Source organism: Hemiscyllium ocellatum, chromosome 5, assembly GCF_020745735.1.
Source record: "Hemiscyllium ocellatum isolate sHemOce1 chromosome 5, sHemOce1.pat.X.cur, whole genome shotgun sequence".
Classification (NCBI taxonomy): Eukaryota; Metazoa; Chordata; class Chondrichthyes; order Orectolobiformes; family Hemiscylliidae; genus Hemiscyllium; species Hemiscyllium ocellatum.
Genome location: NC_083405.1, coordinates 26,024,150 through 26,046,457, shown reverse-complemented (window position 1 = coordinate 26,046,457; position 22,308 = coordinate 26,024,150). Strand labels below are relative to the sequence as shown.

General features: G+C 40.5%; 1 protein-coding gene across 1 annotated transcript in view; it reads right to left on the bottom strand.

The window, feature by feature from the left end:
* pde11al (phosphodiesterase 11a, like) overlaps positions 1–22,308 on the bottom strand; it is a 295,860-nt gene that overhangs the window by 28,666 nt on the left and 244,886 nt on the right. The window contains exons 15-16 of the mRNA XM_060825345.1: positions 1,411–1,511; positions 289–366 (exon numbers count right to left, since the gene is read on the bottom strand). Coding sequence (XP_060681328.1) covers positions 289–366; positions 1,411–1,511 — 179 coding nt within the window. The remainder of the gene's footprint in view (positions 1–288; positions 367–1,410; positions 1,512–22,308) is intronic.

The following is a 22,308-nucleotide window of genomic DNA, read 5'->3' as shown; positions in this document are numbered from 1 at the left end:
TAAGTTTTCAGATTGGGTCTAGTGTTCATTTTATTCACAATTATAATTTATTAAGTTCCTATTGAAACTAGATAATGGGATTCTGTCTCTCCATTGATCCCCCTGCTGGCAAATGCACCATTTGATGTGGAACCAACACACACAACTTGCATTTATATAGTGCCTTTCAAGGAAAAAAAATCAAACAAAATTTTGTACATCATTGACATATTGCTTAGATTTTATTAAAGTATTGCAATCACATACCGTATGAACAAAAGACAAAACAATTTCAGAATTCTAAGTTACCTCAACATTTCTCTGTGCTTCTCAAGACACCAGTTTTGTTCCCCAGACATTACATACTCAAAGAACTTTGTGCGCTGCCTGCATTTAAATGAGATAAAGGAAATGTTTTACTGTATCTGTATTGGATAGCAATGTAACATTACAATTCTATACACGGTTGATATACTACACTCAGGGAAATTAGCACATTCCAACAAACCAACAACTGACTATGCCATATAACTGCTGGCATCTAATTAGCTTCAGTCAGCAATAAATATTGATATATGAGCAATCTGCTAATTATTTGATTAAATGAAACGGGTTTTAAAATGCTTACTTTAACATCTAAAAATACAAATGACCAGTAATACAGACCAAATTGAACCAACCTATTATAATCAGTACATCTGATAAAGTTCATACATAGTGCAGCAATAAACTTGGTCAAATAACTTGCTAATCTCCTCAGTACCTTTAATTCAATGAATTCTAAGCTTTCAAATAACTGTTAAAATATAGCTTGAGAAAGAAATTTCAATGCAAATCACCTTGACACAAATTCTCTGTGGGAGTTTGTGCATGGTTATAGGTACTGATACAGCGTTGAGTGGTTCCAGTGGTTCTCACCTTTCTATAGGTCCACTTTATACATATCCAAATTTACAAGTCACAAAACACACACAAAGAATGAAGAAATAACTTGTGCTGATACTACACCTTATCACTTTGCAAATTACTCTAAACCCAATGGATTATTTTTGAAAATCAATCACTTATTACATGGGAAAAATATGATGGTGCAGAGAGGGGAATAATAGATTGAATGCTCGAGTGATATTAAAAGATAATAGCAGGAAATAATTCATAGCCCCATGAGTAGAGTCTCAGTTTAAGATCCTATCCAAAAGATAGCATTTCAAATACTGCAATCTGTATTTTGTTGAAGTGCTTGCCCAGATTATGTGATGAAAAAAGATCTGAACTATCTGACTGACAGGCAAGAGTGCTACTAACTTTACAGCTGGCTATCAAACCGGCAAAATGGCATAATCATTAAATAGTAGCACGTTAATAACATGCACTATAATTAACCTATATGGAATATTTGTGTTGCATTTAATCTGTAATTGAAAAACTTACTCAAAATAAAGCATGAGGTCAGTAGATAGGATAGCTTGTTTTAGCAGCTGCATCAAATTGCTGTAGTCTTTGGATGAAAGGTTGGCAAAAATGTTGTGTCCCTAAAGTAAAGAGAAAGATAATCATACTGAGATGAAAGCCACTGGATAAATACATGCTACATTTTCAAAGGTGAAATTCAAGTTGCAATTTCTGTGTTACAAGAACTTAGCAAAAAGACTTGCATATTTATTTTGTTAGGTTTCTTTATTTTTATAGCAATTTGCTTATTTGGAACTATTTTGCTGTATTTGTCCAACACAATCTATTCACTGTTCAAGAAAGAAATTGAGGATAAGTAACAGCTGATATTTCATAACTGATATTATTTCATGTGCAAGTGAAAGAAGCAAATTAGTCATATAACTTGAGGACATAGCAGTGCTCATCAAAGTAAGTAAATAAGAACTGATTATACATCATTTTTACATCTGGATATTGGTAAAAATTCAAAAAGGAATATGAATAACAGGACTATGATGTCCTGATCTGATTGCTGTAGTCAATGCACTGCAGTCACAATCCCAGTGTACCAGGGCCTTACTCCTGTCTACGAATGCAATCAGGGTCATAGATGGGTCAGTTATTCCAGATGTGATGCTCAAAAGGTGCTCAGGAGAGAAAGAGTAGAGACAAACTGAGAACAGTCAACTTTGAAAATCTAAGGTATTTCATGTGTTTGTCAAATTCTTGTTATTCCAGGCCAAGGCCAAGTCTTAGATATCCCTGTAAACACCACAATTACTCATCACTGACCTGAATATTGCTATCTTTCTAAGATCCAGATCATTGGGACCTCAGGAAATATGAAAAACATAAAATCTGGTAGGTTACTGCATCCCGCCAGGAGACCAAGACTGAATACTGAATGATCACAAAACCAGGGAAATGGGTTGGAATTGTTGTGGAAGCAAAGAGAATGGAAAAATGTGTCAGTGTGTCTGAAATTCATCCTGAAGGGGAGTACGCCGGCAGAACAGGGAGCTCAAACTCTAGTTTAGATTCTCATAAAATACTTGACAATTTCAGCAATGTCCAATTCCTTCAGAATGGCAATGAAATATAAACATAGGGTATGAACGCAGACTAGGAAATTTGTCCCAGAAATGAGAACATTACAGCTAAGGCCAGCAGACATATGTCTTATGAGATGGTAGACCTCTCATTTAGACTTAGACTTAGACTTACAGTGTGGAAACAGGCCCTTCGGCCCAACAAGCCCACACCGACCCGCCGAAGCGCAACCCACCCATACCCCTACATTTACCCCTTACCTAACACTACGGGCAATTTAGCTTGACCAATTCACCTGACCCGCACATCTTTGTGACTGTGGGAGGAAACCGGAGCACCCGGAGGAAACCCACACAGACACGGGGAGAACGTGCAAACTCCACACAGTCAGTCGCCTGAGTCGGGAATCGAACCCGGGTCTACAGGCGCTGTGAGGCAGCAGTGCTAACCACTGTGCCACCGTGCCGCCCACAAATTTTTAAATAAATTAGATTAGATTAGATTACTTAGTGTGGAAACAGGCCCTTCGGCCCAACAAGTCCACACCGACCCGCCGAAGCGCAACCCACCCATATCCCTACATTTACCCCTTTACCTAACACTACGGGCAATTCAGCATGGCCAATTCACCTAACCTGCACATCTTTGGACTGTGGGAGGAAACCGGAGCACCCAGAGGAAACCCACGCAGACACGGGGAGAATGTGCAAACTCCACACAGTCAGTCGCCTGAGTCGGGAATTGAACCCAGGTCTCTGGCGCTGTGATGCAGCAGTGCTGACCACTGTGCCACCGTGCCGCGATTTGTGGAATCATGAATTCTTTGACCTTGAAGTTGATTTGGTTAAAGCTGTTGCCAGGTTTGATCCATGAGGCAATATCAGAAACAGAATGAGACAAGAATGTAAACTCTACATCAGTCTTAACTAAAGAACAGGCAAAGAAAAATCTATATGCAAATCTATTGGGTGAATTTTAACACTTAAATATACTCAACCATGTTGAGTATATTGAAGAGTTGTGGAAAATAAAAACATGTTGTATGAGGTAATAAATTGACACAAATAGATGATTGTCGAGCTAACAGGAAGCAGAGAGTAAGCATGAATGTGGTCTTTTTCTGATATGCACGATGTAATGAGTGGTGTGTCACAGGGATTAGTGTTGGGATCTCAACATTTTAAAATTCATCTAAAAGACTGTGTTTAAGGGGCTGAAGATATGGTTGCTAAAGTTGATGATACAGACAGTAGGGTCAGCAGGCTGTTAAAAAGTCATAAGGAGACTACACAGAGATGGAGTTAGGTTAAGTGAGTATATAAAGATTTGATAAATGAAGAATGTGGTAAAATGTGAAATTGTTCATTTTGCCTGGAAGAATAAAAAATACACATTACCTACATGGTGAGAGACTACAAAAGGGCTGAGATGCAGAGAGGGATCTGGATGTCAGAGTGCATGAACTACAAATGGCTTGTATGCAGATATAGAAACTAAGGAAAGCTAATAGAATTATTTAATTTGAATTAATCATTGAAGTTATTAGAATAGAATCCATTCAGTGTAGATAAAGACCCTTCGGCCCAATAAGTCCACAGCAACCCTCCAAAAAGTATCCCACCCAGACCCATTCCCTCAACTCAATATTTACCCCCAAGTAATGCACCTAACATACACATCTCTGAATACTATGGGCAATTTAGCATGGCCAATTCACCTAACCTGAACATCCTTGGACTGTGGGAGGAAACCAGAGCACCCGGAGGAAAGCCACACAGACATGGGGAAAATGTGCAAACTCCATACTCACCTGAGGCTGGAAATTGAACCCGGGTCCCTGGCGCTGTGAGGTAACAGTGCTAACCACTGAGCCACTGTGCCGGCCCAGTTATATAGTTGTATAGGGCATTGATGAGAAGACATCTAGAGTACTGTCTACAGTATTGGTCTCCTTGTTGAAGGAAGGACATAAGTGTATTGGAAGCAGTTCAGAGAAGTCATTCAAAGGCAGGGTGCCTGATGGGGAAAGGCTGGACAGGTTAGGCCTGTGTCTATTAGACCTTAGCAGTGTAAAAGACAACTTGATTGAAACATATAAGACGCTAATGGATCTTGACAAGGTGGATGTGGAGGGAATGCTTCTGCTTGTGGAAGAATCTAGAACTAGGGGTTACTGTTTAAAAATAAGGGATCGTCCAACTAAGACAGAAATGGGGAGGTTGTATTTCTCACTAAAGGTGACAAGTATTTGGAACTTTCTTCCTCAAAAAGGAGGTGGAAGCAGAGTCTTGGAATATTTTTAAGGTAGAGGTAGATGATTTTTGATAAGTGAGGGGGTGAAAGGCTCACGGAGATATGCAGGAATGTGGAGTAATCAGATCAATCGTGAACGTATTGAATGGCAGAGCAGGCTCAGGGTCTGAGTGGCCTACATCTGCTCCAAGTTTATACATTCTGTGGGTCTGTGCTGACCTCTGGTGTTTAGATAAAGTTACCGTTCTGCATAAGCAAGCTCTGGCAATGAGTATTTGCAGGTATTTCAACTGAAGAAATCATTTGAGAAGAAATGCAGTTTTCTGCTATCTGACACTCACATATACTTATTTTTGGGAGGATTTGCTGGAGAGTAATTTTAAGTAGGAGCCAGAGTTGACTTACCCACCTCCCTTTACCAAGTTGTACTGGGTCGCATTGCAGTATCCTTATTATTGTTACATCTGAGTCAAATTGACCACTGTGGTTCACTACTGCAGTTGGGAATGCATTCATGAACTGAGCAACTGTTATACATCATCTGTAATTTATTATCATAAATTATTTGTAAAAGAAATATTATGAACTAAATAACAGTGAAAACAAAGTGACCATATTCATCTAGATGGTTTAGCCTGAGTTCTCCTACATGCAGTAAGTTTGGGCTGATTTAACTCTGAGATTTTGTATGTACATAAGTGGTATATTTATCACTTGCACAGAGTTTCCACTGAGCGCTAATGAGTGTTGCTAATGTTTACAGAGTGACTAACAGCCAATTAACCTCATAATGAGGACTGCAAGAGTGGAAACAATGTTCACATGCCACTTTTAATGACAAATACCAGCATTAAACATGGGCAGTGTGTAGGCAAAATGAAATCACAATATAAACCATCAAAAATTCAATCAGGAACTTGACGCACTTAAATCAGTCAGGCAACAGGAGGTGCACAGCAGTTGGAAGATACTGGCAATGAACCCTGAAGCACTCTACAGGGCCCCTGTGATAATACTTGCTTTCAACTACATAAGGCATTTCTTGGACTAAGCAGAAATGTCCTGAATGAAAGATGCTCACAACTGCAAAGTGGATGAAAATATCACTGCATTTTCCATTAACACTCCTACTGAACACAAGAGCTAGCAGGGACTTCTTCATTCACTGGCTTCTTACAGACATGCTCTTCCTAAATAAAAAGGGCTATCTGTCAATTCATCATGTTGAAATATCAGCAAAAAATAAATCAGCTGGTAGTGTTTTAAAATGGGTAATTCTGTATTACAGATCTCTACACTGAGTGTGAAAGTAGAACATATCACACACACTATGGAGCACCTCCCAACGTGACACTTCTATCAACTGAAGTATAGAATGTTGCAGCAGCAAAAAAATCATTCAGTCTAATCCCCTTCTCTTGCTTCCTTCATATACAATTTCCAGGCTGAATTGTCCACATTTCTACAGGCTTTCCCTTTACATCAAGCATCAGCATCTTCTTGGTCGTTGCGAACACTTGCCTGGACTCCTTATGCCTTCACAACGAGAAGCAGACACAGCAGTCCAGATGTGGTGTGGCCCATGGTGCCCTTACCTATGCTTAGATATTTCAACAGTTCTGAAAGCAAGTCGCTATACTCAAAATGATAAAACTGCTTTCTCTCTACAGATGCTGCCAGACCTGCTGAGTTTCTTCAGCAACTTCTGCTTTTGTTTCAGATCTGCAGCAGCTGCAGTTCTTTGTTTTACTTTAGCTCAACCTTCTATTGGTTTTATTGACTGCTAGTCTGCATTAATAGTTGGACATGTTCAGCATTAAAGACAAAAGTTGTTTTCACCTTGATCTTTGCAACTTCCAAAATCTTTAACATAGCTAAGAATAAAAGACACAATGCCACATGCACTTTGCAACTGCCTGTATTAAATTGCATCAGCCTTTGCTCCTATTTTCATTCAATTCATTCTGTGCTTTTTAAGCTGCTTCCCTCAGTTGCACTGCACTCCTTTGTTTGTCATGGTGTACAAATTTGGCCACTTAGGATTCTGAATTCAGCTCATTCCACAAGTTAGAAATTGTTATGATTTCAACACTAAGCCTTAGAAACTCATTGAAGATTTTTGCCATTCTTATACAACTCTTGTAAAAAATGCTTAAACCATATATTTACCATGGATGATCCCCATTTATGCCATAAGGAGGAAGGAGGGTAGGCATGAATTGCTCAGGTGGGAAATCCATACATTCTAGGCCACTTGGAATTGGTGCTGGGTTAGAATAAGTGCAGCACAGGAACAGACCCTTCAGACAGATTCTCTTTAGGCTGTTCCAAGGGACTAATGCATAGCATGAATGCTGAGAGTTTATGGAGGAGGGACAATTGCTTGTCCATGGTAGACCTAACACTTGTTGGGATGATATGATCTGAAATGATTTAAATCCATAGCCCTTTAAAACTGTTAAAAAAAACAAATTGCAACTTTCAATTAAAGTGCAAAAGTAGGCACCCACTGCTGGAGTACACTGATTGACATATCATTGAGTGTAGCTCAGAAATAACATTAGCTATTTCTTCCTACAGTATTAATAGGCTTCCTTGTTTATATTTCCTGAGAGTTCTTATTACAACTATGCCTATGACATATGCTTGGCTGAGTTTCAAAAGCTTCAAACCACTTATCTCAACAGGAAACTGAGTTCATATTTTGTTGGGCAATTTTAGAAAGTTATTAAATGATGTCTTTGATGTGGGCAGTGAATAAACGTTTAGCTGCTTTTGCAAAATAATGATTACGTGAGATTTAATTTTTCTGTATGGACTCAGTAAATGAGATTTTTCTTTCAAATTTCAAGTATTCGAATTAAGAGTTCACTTAGATTGTTAGAAGTTTATTTTCTTTTCCATTGCTGGATGGTTCCAGTGGCCTGCTCTCCTGAATACTGAGAAGGTGGCAATGAAGGGGCATGGGGAAATACGAGGGTTCATGAAGATGACATGGATGGCAAGTGTGGAGTTGAGGGATGAAGACTGGAGGACCTAACAGTCTTTATTTAGATTAGATTACTTACAGTGTGGAAACAGGCCCTTCGGCCCAACAAATCCACACCGACCCGCCGAAGCACAACCCACCCATACCCCTACATTTACCCCTTACCTAACACTAGGGGCAATTTTAGCATGGCCAATTCACCTGACCCGCACATCTTTGGACTGTGGGAGGAAACCGGAGCATCCGGAGGAAACCCACGCAGACACGGGGAGAACGTGCAAACTCCACACAGTCAGTCGCCTGAGTCGGGAATTGAACCCGGGTCTCAGGCGCTGTGAGGCAGCAGTGCTAACCACTATGCCACCGTGCCGCCCACTAACTATTATAACTATGCTGATGATTTGGAGAACTGGAGGCAGGCATCACATGGTCAGGAAGGAGGGATCACATCTGGAATGAGACATAGTCTGAATGAATATATATTTTAGGGATTTAGGAACAATGTGGGAATAGAACCGGTAAATCTTTCCTTCTCCATTTTAAAAGTTTAAAATTCAGTCGTCTAGTTAAAATATTAACAAGATAGCTAACTCACGTGACTGAGGGACAGTTATCAGTCAATCACCTGAAGCCTGAATAAGTCCTCATTAGGTGTTGGTTACTTTTGAAGTTTAACTAGTGTCAGTCACCTCTGTTCATCTCAGCTCTACCTAAGAGAGGGTTTGTTGAAATTGAACAATCTGTAAGCTTCGCACAGCCAGGTAAGTGAGATCACATCCAGAGTGAGACACAGCCCAAGTTGGTAGATAGCTCTGGGATTTTACAGCAGTGTGGGAATTTGATGCACAGGGGAAGCAATGCTTTTTGCTTACGTTTTTGATTAATAATTTGTAAGGTGTTTATTAACAGGATAATTGAGGCCCAGGATCTTGGGCTTAGCACAATGCAAACAGAGACATCACACAAACCATAATTGCACTGGTTGGTAATAGCTGCTACTTTGACTATCTACTATAGTTAACTTTCAGATTGAAGGTAAATAGGAGAAATATTCATACATTGCAAACTAGAAGAATAGAAGGAAATTAAGAACAAATTAAGTAATTAAAAGGGATACAGAACCAGACAATCTGATGTACCTGTGTGGTGTGGGAGCTGGTGGACCCCACTGTGATTCACAGTGACCACATCTGCAGTAAGTGTCCTTTTCTTGAAGATCTCAAGCTCAGAATTGATGAGATTAACTATCTCAAATTTGATCAGTGGTTGGGCACAGGAAGACGTGACTCTGAGGCAGGTAGGGGGATCCAGAAGGTAGTGCTGAAGGAGCCTTAGCTATTGGGATTGTCCAAGTTTGAAATTCTTGACCTTCTCTGGATAACATCAGGAGGATGAGTGGGATGAGAAAACTGACCATAGCCATTCAAGAGGGAGAGAAAGAAAAATGTAGTTGTAATCAGGGATAGTACATTCAGGGGAATGGGCAACATTCTCTGTGACCAGGATCAAGAGTCCCAAAGACTATGTTCCCTGCCTGGTGCCTGGCTTCGGGATATCCCATCTGGGTAACAGAGGAACTTGGAGTGGGAGGCGAAAGGACTAGCTGTCATAGTTTATGTAAGTACCAGTGATATAGGTGGAAAGAGGTTCCAGTAAAGCAATATGAGCAGCTATGGACTACATCAAAAAGCAGAATGAAAAGGATAGTAATCTCTGGGTTACCATCTGAACAATTAACTAGTTGGCACAGGGTCGACAAGATTAAAGAGGTAAATATACATTGGTGAGGGAGACATTTGCGGGACATTGACACTAGTACTGGGGAAGGAGGGATCTATTCCAATGGGATGGGCTTCACTTGAATCATGCTGGGATCAGAATCCTGGAATCATATACCTAATGCTGGAGACAAAGTTTTGAAGTAAATTGTTAGGTGTTCAGTTGCCCGGAAAAGTATAAAATCAAGGTAGGACTGCAGGTTAGTGATAGGGTTGATTGTCACCAGAAAACAATACAAAGGGACAGTGTGTGTGAATGCCATTGTACCAAGGAACCATAAACGTGGAGAAAAAAATCGATTATAGAACAAACTTCAAGGCTTTCTATTTTAATGCAAAGGTGACCTGATGGCACACATTGAGGTAAATGAATATGATTACAGCACCATTACAGAAACACTGTTAAAGGGAGATCAAAACTAGGAATTTAACATTTAGGATTATTTGATAAAAGCAAATTACTGCGGATGCTGGAATCTGAAACCAAAAGAGAAAATGCTGGAAAATCTCAGCAGGTCTGGCAGCATCTGTAAGGAGAGAAAAGAGCTGACGTTTCGAGTCTAGCTTTGACAAACGGTAAGTTAGACTCGAAACGTCAGTTCTTTTCTCTCCTTACAGATGCTGCCAGACTTGCTGAGATTTTCCAGCATTTTCTCTTTTGGTTTTAGGATTATTTGATCTTTGGAAAACACAGGAAAGATGGAAAAGGTGGTAGAACAACATTACTAATAAGAAATGGGAACAGTTGTGAGGTGATCTAGACTTGCATGATATAGAGTGCATTTGGGCAAAGGTAAAATACAGCTAGTGATAGACGACATTGGCAGCAGCAATGTACAGAACCCCAAACTGTATCCACTCTCAGGAAAAGGCTACAAATCAACAAACAAGAGGAGCATGTAAAAATGGAGCAATATTTTTGGGAGACTTTAATCTTCCTGTTGATTGTGTTAAGCAAATTGGAAAGGGTAGGCATGACAACAAATTCATTGAGTGCATTATGGATAGTTTCCTAGATCAATACGTGGATTCAGACAAACAGCAAGCTATCCAGGATCTCGTAATGATGAACGAATCAGGTTTTAAAAATGACCTCAGATTTTAAAATCCCCTACGTAGTCGTGAATATAACACCATGATGGAATTTAATATTCAGTCTGAAAGTGTGAAACGTGGGGAGGAAACAACTTAATTTTAGATTAGATTAGACTTACAGTGTGGAAACAGGCCCTTCGGCCCAACAAGTCCACACCGACCCGCCGAAGTGCAACCCACCCATACCCCTACATTTACCCCTTACCTACCTCTACGGGCAATTTAGCATGGCCAATTCACCTGACCCGCACATCTTTGTGACTGTGGGAGGAAACCGGAGCACCCGGAGGAAACCCACGCAGACACGGGGAGAACGTGCAAACTCCACACAGACAGTCGCCCGAGTCGGGAATTGAACCCGGGTCTACAGGCGCTGTGAGGCAGCAGTGCTAACCACTGTGCCACCGTGCCGCCCCTAAAATAAAGGAAATTACAATGAAACGAGGATAGAGTTAGGTAAAATGAACTGGGTGGTTAGATTAGCGGGAATGACAGTAAGCAAGCCGTGGCAGACATTTTAGGAGGTAATTCATGATTCTCAGCAACAATCCATCCCAGTAAGTTGGAAAGATTCGAAGAGTGATAAACCAACCATGGCAAATCAAGGAAGTTAAGGAGAGTGTAAAGTTGAAAGAGAAAGCATAAAGGGGATGAAAGTCAGTGATCACCTCAAAGACTGCGATGAATTCAGAATCCAGCAAAGGAGGACTAAAAAGGTAACAAAGACAGAGAAAATAAACTACCAGGGCAAACTAGTGAGGAATATCAAAACTGACAATAAGAGCTTTGTTCAATACATAAAAAGAGAGAGATCAAAGTGAACATAAGCTCCTCAGGAAATGTATTTGGGCAGGCAGTTTTGAGGAACAAGGAAATGGCACAGGAATTAAATAGATGTTTTGCATCACTCTTTTATGGTGCAGGTATTTCAAACATACTATTATTATTCATGATGGGGTTACACATGCCAATGTTCATGGAGGAGGAATGAATATGGGTTGGTGCCCATGTATAATGCCCAGGCTGTGGCTCAGTTGCAGCTTTGAGATTGTTCAGAGAAAGCAGTGAGCTGAATCCTCCAGGTACATCCTTTGGTTTTCTTGTCCAGTTTTCCTGGCTGCTATCCTGTTTAGTGAGTTTGGCCAGATGGGAATGCAAATATGAATGAGGCAAGTTATGGCGCTAACAATGCATTGAATAATCAGTCATTAGTATCTCACCATTGCTTGGTGAGAATCTTGTCTTGCTGCTTGTGATCATGACCATGGTGAAATGAACTTTGCCACTTGTCGCTTTATTGTTATCACTCAGCTCCATATAAAATTCCACCATAATAGTTTGCTGAGATATTATCTTACCTTGTGAATCCATGCTGCCTGTTGCGTGTTGAGCTATTATTGTACTGATCATCCTCAAATCACTCCTACCTAATTTCCACATGATCTCTGTAACAGCTCATTTGCAAAGGTGTAATATAACTTACCTCTGAAATGCTCATCAAATTTAACATTTGCAGCCTTGAATTTTAACCATCTCATCCAACCAAACAACACATTCCACTGAGCTCCCTGTTGTTGTGGCTATAGCTTTGTGTGCACTTAGAGTCATAGAGATGTACAGCACGGAAACAGACCCTTCAGTCCAACCTGTCCATGCCGACCAGATATTCCAACCCAATCTAGTCCCACCTGCCAGCACACAGCCCATATCCCTCCAAACCCTTCCTATTCATAAACCTATTCAAATGCCTTTTAAATGTTGCAATTGTACCAGCCTCCACCACATCCTCTGGTAGCTCGTTCATACACATACCACCCTCTACGTGAAAACGTTGCTCCTTAGGTCTCTTCTTTATCTTTCCTCTCTCACCCTTAACCTATGCCGTCTAATTCTGGACTCCCCCATGCCAGGGAAGAGACTTTGTCTAAGGCAGCGATGTGATTTTTAGTGACCCCTCTCTCCACAATGTCTGAATCCTCAGTCAGACACTGGGTGTCTGCAGTCACTCTTAACTTTCAGACGGTGCAGTTATGCCCCTCATGATTTTATAAACCTCTATAAGGTCACCCCTCAGCCTCCGACACTCCAGGGAAAACAGCCCCAGACCATTCAGCTCTCCCTGTAGCTCAAATTCTCCAACCCTGGCAACATCCTTTGTAAATCATTTCTGAACTCAAGTTTCACAACATCTTTCCGATAGGAAGGAGACCAGAATTGCACACAATATTCCAACAGTGGGCTAACCAATGTCCTGTACAGCCACAACATGACCTCCCAACTCCTATACTCAATACTCTGACCAATAAAGGAAAGCATACCTTCACTATTCTATCCATCAGCGATTCCACTTTCAAGGAGCTATGAATGTGCACTCCAAGGTCTCTTTGTTCAGCAACACTTCCTAGGACCTTACCATTAAGTGTATAAGACCTGCTAAGATTTGCTTTCCCAAAATGCAGCAACTCGCATTTATCCAAATTAAATTCCATCTGCCATTTCTCAGCCCATTGGCCTATGTGGTCAAGACCCTGTTGTAATCTGAGGTAACCTTTTTCGCCGTGCACTACACCTCCAATTTTGGTGTCATCTGCAAACTTACTAACTGTACCTCTTATGCTCGCATCCAAATCGTTCATATAAATGACGAAAAGTAGTGGACCCAGCACTGATCCTTGTGGCACTCCACTGGTCACAGGCCTCCAGTCTGAAAAACAACTCTCCACCACCACCCTGTGTCTTCTATCTTTAAGCCAGTTCTGTATCCAAATGGCTAGTTCTCCTTGTATTTCATGAGATCCAACCTTGCTAATTAGTCTCCCATGGGAAACCTTATCTTTAGATTAGATTGCTTTACAGTGTGGAAACAGGCCCTTTGGCCCAACAAGTCCACACCGACCCGCCGAAGTGCAACCCATCCATACCCCTACATTTACCCCTTACCTAACACTACGGGCAATTTAGCATGGCCAATTCACCTGACCCGCACATCTTTGGACTGTGGGAGGAAACCGGAGCACCCGGAGGAAACCCACGCAGACACAGGGAGAATGTTCAAACTCCACACGCAGTCGCCCAAGGCGGGGAGTGAACCCGGGTCTCTGGTGCTGTGAGGCAGCAGTGCTAACCACTATGCCACCGTGCCACCCTTGATCACAGAGTCAAAAAGATATACAGCATGGAACTCGCAGATGCTGACTAGATATCCTAAATTAATCTAATCCCATTTGCCAGCATTTGGCCCAAATCCCTCTAAACCCTTACTCATACATCCAAATGTTGTAATTGTACCAGCCTCCATCATTTCCTCTGGCAGCTTATTCCATACACGCACCATTCTCTGCATGAAAAAGTTGCCCTTTAGGTCCCTTTTAAATCTTTCCCCTCTCACCTTATAACTATGCCCTCTAGTTTTAGACTCCCCTACCCCAGAGGAAAAGTTCTTTCTATCTATGCCCCTCATGATTTTATAAACCTCATAAGCCTCTGTCACTCCAGGGAAAACAGCCCTAGCCTATTCAACCTCTCCCTACAGCTCAACCCTCCAACCCTAGTAATATTATCCTTGTAACCATTTTGTCTTTGGTGGTCATGTTTCACCTTTTTGAATACTCTCTCTAAACTTCACTGTCTCCCCAGTTCATTCTCCTTTGCCACCATTAAGACCCACAATTTATCACAAACGTTTGATCACCCTTCCTAATTTCTCTCTCATTTACTCAGTGTGACTTTGTCTCTTACACCTGTTCAAAGTATTTTGGGGCATTTTTCTACACTAAGGTCCTTACATCGATCAACCCCTCAGAAAACAAACAGGAAATGATATCACCACAAACCCCAGGAACCCCATCCAGGAGAAAGATATAAATAGAAAGCAGGAGACAACAGTTTCGCTTCACTTGGAGGTCGCCACTGATGATGTTACCGAGCCAGGTAATGAAACATCTGGATATCAAACTTACAGCTCAGCGAGCAAACCTACACCCTAAATCCTTACATAAACGTTGTTAAAACCGATCGCCAATTGATTGGCTTACACTGAACAGATGTAAGATGATTTACCTTCATTGTTTATCCATGTCTATTCTGGCCATTTTTTGAAGCATGTTAGTCAATTTTAAAATGACTGATACTACCCAGGGATCATGGTCTCCTACAGTTGTCACTGGCTCGTAAGGTGCCTTTCTACTTTCTTTCAACATTCTGGAATAATTGTCAGCTGTGTCTCACTTGCCTTAAGATCTTGCAATCTGCCTAAGATTTGATCTCATTTATATCATTCATTGATTTTTAACTATTTTTTTTTGCAAATACTTGGACAGAAAGGTACCCTTCAGAACATTAACCATTCTTCCTTGGAGCTCATCTGAAATTTTTGATCTATCTATACCTTTCCTCTTGTTTTTGAAGTACATAAATTTCTTTTTACTGTGATGGTAAGACTCTTGTACCTCTTTTATCCTCTTTGATCAATCTATTATCATATTTCTGCATTTTCCTATATTTCAATTATCTCCTTTCCCCTTCCCCTGCAAGATTTAGAAATACTAACTTCCCTCCTTAGTTTATACCTAACTGTTTAGTAACCTACTTACGTCCAATCCATCAGAGTAACTTGTTTTAGTAGTGCATGGATGCTCAATGTTCAGCGTATCTTTAAATGTGCTTCATTTGGCTTTTTATTCAAGTGTTGTTAAGGAACTCTAACTTCATTTGGTTTGAATTTGATTGTTATTGTATTATAAATCCAACTTATGGTTTGTGAGTATTCATGATTTTCAAAGTGCCGACTGGACTCCAAGTTGCTTGATATATTGTCAGGAACCTGTTGTGCATTACATGAACTTGTGTTGATTGTGGCAAAGTGGCAGCATTAGCTTTCCTTGGGGGCTTTGTTTGATCTTCTTTGAAACCTATGAAGAACGAGAAGTGATGGGGTTTATAATGGACAACCAGCTCTTTGTCCATGCCTACAGTGAAAATGACCCTCTCTAGTTCCAAACTAGATTTTTCCCATTATACATTTGGATGATCATAATCTCCTATTAAAATAACTATCCAGTTCTCAAGCCCTTTTTATCTCTTCTAAGAGAAAATTACTTTGTATGCAGATACGGTAGTCTGTGTCATATCCCTAGTGTAAGCTTATATTTTGTCCTATTAAAAAAGTCTTACTACAATAGTTCATTTTGCACTTATCAGTGCATGCAGGATCAACTTTTTTGACTCCTGGGTGCCCCTGGCATTTCATGGCACAGAAATTTCTTTCCTGTCAAATCTGTTCTCCTGGAACATTGTTCATACAAGTTCCTGACTGATGATCTGTGAATTCTCTGACTGCTCACACTGAATCTGCCAGACTGATCGTGGCCCACTCCAGTCTCACATACAATGACTGCCCTAAGAGAATGACTGACTGTGTCTAAGCCCGTGAATTGTGAGCAGATGCTGCTTTTGACTGAGCGTTCCAGAACCCCCTGACTGACAACACTCACCCGTGGCTGAGGCATTTGGTTGATGCACATGCAGTGTGTTTGCCGTGCAGTCTGCCAGCACATGCCAGAGACTGACACAACTCTGGGCTGTACAGCAACATGTCAACACCCTTGACTGATCAGTCCTGACAACCATGACAAGGGTCCTGGCTTTGTTTCTGTGCTGAACAACATGACAACACAGGAGCATTCTAAGTCTTTAAGGTCTGATTGTCGGCTCATGTACAAACTGGCAAGGCTCAGCAGAAATGTTGTAAGCAACTAGTTAGGCCTAAAGCAAGTGTGTGCAAGAGAGCAAACAAGGACCTCTGACCTGCTGCTTGGACCAATCCGTGAGATGAGTGCCTATCCCTGTGTCTTTGTAGTAGCCCTGTAACAAGAGGGGCCAGTACATCCCAAGCTGCAGCATTAAAATGCAAACGTATACTGAAAATGGATCAGATGATGCAGTGCCATGATGATGCAGTGAGGCTGGTGGGTGTCAGATGCTAATCTCCATGGATGTGTGAGGTTCATGTGGGCACTGCCGATGGAGCTAACTGTTTAACAAGGAACAAGTGGCAAGCTGGAGTCACCAAGGTGCTCTGAGTTTTACATCAGGATTTCTCAGTCCCCAGTTTCTACCAGACAGGTTACAGAATGGGATTCTGCGTGCGAATGAGGTGAGATTAGGTAGTCACGGAAGTGATGTGTGATAATTCATGTTAATCCACCACTCACTGGTGAGAATCTCAAGTTAACATCCAGGACTTGGTTGGAAAATGCAACTCCTTAGTGTCAACATCAGGAAGGGCCTGATTTTCCCAAGTTCTCAGCCCATGTTGTTCAGAGCCTGGAAAGATTCCATTCAAAATATCTTTTTAAAGTGACATTGATTGAATGTTAATTATTTGCCAGGAAAACAGGGATAAAGTGGTGATCAGATATTTCACAACTGCCAAGCAATCGATGGAGACTGTGTTTAAACAATTCATTCAAAAGGCGGCACTTCTAATCCAGCACCACATTTGCACTAACACATTGGTTTGTCAGTCTTGATACTTTGCTCAAACTGGATTGTGACTTCAACCTGAATTCAACTTTTGAATTCAAAGATTACAGGTTACTAACTCTCCATTGTTTAGAGTCTCAAACAGCATATTTGGTTGTTGGAGGTCTACCATCTCAGTTTGAGAGCATCTCTGCAGGAGTTCCTCAGGATAGTGTCATAGGCCTACTCTGATTTCTCAGATACTGAAGCAGTTCATCATCGAATCATAGAACCCCTACAGTGTGGAAACAGGCCCTTTGGCCCAATAAGTCCACACAAACCCTCTGAAGAGTAACCCACCCAGACCCATTCCCCCACTCCATTACTCTACATTTACCCCTCACTAATCCCCCTAACCTATACATCCCTGAACACTATGGGCAATTTAACATGGCCAATTCACCTAACCTGCACATCTTTAGACTGTGGGAGGAAACCGGAGCACTCAGAGGAAACCTACACAGACAAGGGAGAATGTGCAAACTCCACACAGACAGTTGCCGGAGGCTAGAACTGAACCCAGATCCAAGGTGTTATGCGACAGCAGTGCTAACCACATCAAATGCAACAAGAGCAGGATGATTTTCAGGCATGAACTATAAAATAGCAGGTAATATTCACAACCACACAAGTGCCACAAATGTTCAATTGCAAACAAACAATCTAATCACTGTCCCTTGACATTCAAATGGTGTCACCATCACTGACTTCCCCCACTATTCACAACCTGGTGTCACCATTGACCAGAAATTCAACTGGACTTGACGTTGTAAATACAGTGGTGACAGGAGCAGGTCAGAGGCTAGGAACACTGCATTGGATAATTCTCATCCTGATTCCCTAAATACTGTCCATTATCCACAAGGCACAAGTCAGGAGTGTGATGGAATAGTTTCCAGTTGCCTGGATGAGCGCAGCTCCAACAATCTTCAAGAACTTGACAGCATCCAAGCCAGCTGCTATTTGACTGTCACCACCTCCTCAAACATCCACTCTCTCCATGACTGACACACAATAGTAGCAGTGTGTACTATCAGAAAAATGCACTGCAGAAATTCACCAAAGATTCTTAGATAGTACTTTACAAACTCGCGACCACTTCTATCTAGAAGGCCAACAGCAGCAGATGCATCAGAACACTACCACCTTCTGCTCCAAACCACTGACCATCCTGACTTGGAAATGTGTCACCGTTCCTTCGGTGTAGTTGGGCCAAAATCCTGAAACTCCTTTCGTAACTGCATTGTGGGTGGAGCTACAGCATACAGGCTGTGGTGGTTCATGAAGGCAATTACCATCACCTTCTCAAGGGCAACCAGGGAGGGCAATAAAATGATCAGCAAAGCACAAGACCCACAAGTGGGGAAAAAAATGGCAGCTACCAAGCAACTCAGCCTACCAGAAAAACATTTAAACGTTTTACATCTGTGGAGCCAGAAATAACAATAATGCTGCTGTTGATTATTCAGATTGCCCACAGCTCTGCAATCCGAACTAATCTGCAGGTCATTCGGCAGAGTAGAAAATTCCTTAATCCAATTGACAAGTCCCCTGCCCAATTTACTGGAATTCTCATTGATACCTTCAGATTAACATTTGAATTAAGTTGACCATTTTGTACTACAAAGTGGTACAAATTCACTTGCCAGGATGCCCCCATCACCTTTCTTTGAAGCCAACTTGTGTTTTTTTAAACTGCAAAACTTCACAGGGCTCGTGTGCTGTATTTTTTTTAAGTTACTAAGAATTCAAAATGTTCAAAAGTAAAAAAAAACAAAAACATGCTTTAATGGTGTCTCTGGGCCATATTTGGACGTTAAATTCAAAAACGAGAAAACGAGTTTGAGGATTATTATTTATTTAAAAATTCCTCAGATCTTTTTCATGTTGTTCCCTATGGATATGGAAGATTGAAGCTGATTTATATTTTAATCTTCTTTCACTGAATAGCTTACGATACATGAATGATGAAAACTGCTTTCTATTGGGTCTGTGTTTGGAAATGTTCAATTGCCTCAGGGTTCATTAATTATTCTGGATAATTTTTTTTCTCTTTTATGTGAATGTAAAACAGTCACTGATTCAACACATTTGCATTTTAGGGAACAAAGACAAGATATGAGCCAGTGCTTTCTCTCTCCTTGGTCCCAAAAGTACTCCTGTAAATAGGATATTAGCATTTACAGGATTGTCACAAGTAGTTGAAATATATTGGCTAATTTAATTAAAGGTCACAATAATATATTCATTTCAATTTGTTTCTTTTGAGGAAACATAGGCAGCATGGTAACATGCTGCTGTAGCTGTTGTTTACCAGTGTCTGTAAACAAGGGAGCCAGGACTTATGGGTGGCTAATTGTAGACTTACTACTTGGGCCTAGAAGCTGCTGTAATGCCCTGCTGTCATCTTGAAAGAAGAATAGACAAACAAAGAAGGTTCAGCTGAGGTTGAATTGTTGTGGCAGATGTTCAGAATCTGGAAACCAGTCAGAAAGAACCAAACCGATCCCATTACGTCATCCAAAGAGCAATGATCCAACGACCCCATGATTGATTGTACAGTGTTTTGTTTCTCATATTGTTTGTTGCAACTGGGTGGTTAGTTCAATTAACTAGATGGCCAAAACACAGAGCAAAACAACACTAAGAATGAGTTCAATTTGTGTATTATCCATGGTAGTTCATGGAGAGCTTCTTCTTTACTTCATCACATGTGTGTAGAAATGCCACTCTAGCTATATAAACAATTGTCTCTTGCTAATGGTGAGGTAGGTCCATGGTTCTTCATGGACAATGTTTAATTTGGACCTACATTGCAGTATTTTGATGATTACTATGCATGGCCAATGGGTAACATGCATTGTACACTTTGCACTAGTAGTAATACAGGTTTCTGTAAACACATTCTTAAAAGATTCACTCTATTAAAATACTTTCAATCTGAAATCAGTTGCATAAATTGAGCATAATTTCATAGCTATTATAGCAGCCTACAATAGGAAGGAGTAGATTTGGAAGGCTCCAGAGATCAGAATGTTTTTAATTCAGCTTGTTGTCCATATTTTTGATTGTGCCTCTGAGATGTCTTGTAATGTTTTCTACACCAAAGGCACTATATAAATTCAACTTGTTGTTAATTTGTAATTATTCCTTGGGAGCAGAAAATAATGTATTGCTGCAGGATTTAACGAACTAGGAGTGAAGGAACAAGATTAGACTAAGCAGCCCCTGTCACAAGGATATAAAACACAGAAGACTGATTTATGAATTCCATTATCTGACTTAATATAAGGAACATTCACAGACTGAAATAATTTTAATAAGGGGTCAAGAACACAGATTTGAATTGGCTACAGGATTCATCTGATCCGCATAGTTTTGTACAGTTTCATGAAACCGAGACAGATCACACACAAAAGATACACCTGAACTAAAATTAATGTTTTATCTAAAGGCAATGAAACCAGTCAATTCCAACCAAGGAGGCATGAAAATGTCTTCACTTCCTATCTGATTTGCATCATCATGAAAATCGTAACATGATAGAGATGAAATAAAGTTACCAAGCCTGGACACAAATATGACAAATGGGATATACAAACTATTTCAAGGAGCTCTCTCCATGGCAGAAGCAGAGAAGATAGACTTTACACTTCAGAATGCATACAAGGCAGAGAGGACTCTTTTTCTCTTCTTCTTAAGATAAATAAATATTTGCTACTGACTAGAACTCAACCAACCAAGAGTGGTCTCAGGTTAAACCATTACACATCAAGGACACTCAATGGACATCAGATTGCACATTTTTTTAACTTCCTCTTTTACAGGCCATGAACCACTCTTAACAATGTATCTGTGGGTGAGGCCCTACTTCAAAGGCACAAAAGCACTAAAAGTGATGCTGCATTTTTAGTATTGTCTCATTGTTAGCAAATAATGAATTTGCACTTTTTTCAACTCAGTAAATCTTATGATTGGCTCTTTACTTTTGGACGTAATTCTTTTTTCTATCTCTTAGGTGGAGAAAGGTATACCTATGCACTGGGAAAACATAGAAACATATGCATTAGGTTCAGGTGTAGGCCATTCAGCTCCTTGAGCCTGTTCTGCCTTTTAATAGGATCATGGCTGATCTGATATTAGCCTTAAATCTGCAGCCTCACCTACCCCAAAAACATATTTCACTTCTTTACTTTAACAAGAATTTATCTATGTCATCCTTGAAAACATGCAAGGAATCTGCTTCCACCATCTTTTCATGAAGAATTTCAAACGTTCACAACCCTCAGAGGGAAATGTTGACGCATCTCTGTTCCAAATGGGAATTCCCAGATTGTTAGTTGCTTACAAAATTCTCTCGTTAGAAGAAACAACTTCTCCATTTCTATTTTGCTGATACCCTCAATCAAGGACCTTTTTTGCAGCCAACCTGAGAGGTGGAAATAAAAGGAAGGTGATTTGCCCATCCTCAACTGGTCATAACATCCCTAAAACATCTCCTGCCATTCAATGCAATCAAGACTGCGTGACTGAATTTTAATTCCACCTATCGGCCTTAACTCAACATGCTTTTACAACTTTGTTCAGCAAAATGCGATCAATCCCAGATTTAAAAACATTAAATTAAGCTAGCATAGTTTTGTGATAGACAGTGTTCATGGTGCATTAATCATGCAGTATTTAAATTTGTTTACAGGTAGTGGGTATTAACTGTGCTTTCATTTGAGCCCCTACAATTGTACAGCTTTGAACTCTGGCTATTTGGTTAGGTGCTTGTAATGTGTAATTCTGTAAATAACTTTAAAAGTGAGCAAAACTGGCCCGAATTCATTAGCTGGTTTTCTGGGAATTCGAGCAGAACATTGTGTAAAGAAATGTTCCCCAATTTCTTCTTGCATGACCCAACTCTTATTGAAGGATATATCCCTTTGTCCTAGATATTCCCACCAACAGCAAATAATTCCATTCATTGAACCTATTGATGGCTTTCAAAAATCAAGATCAAATCATTGCTCAACTTTCTACTCCGGTGAATGCCATTTCACTTTATCTAAACTCACCTCTTACTCGAATCTATAGAGCCCCAATAATATTCTGGTAATTCTGAGCTGAAATCTTTCCAAGGCAAATATAGTCTTTCAACATACAATGCCCAGACCTGGGCAAGTACTGCTGATACGGTCTAACTGTGGGTTTGGAATATCTGTC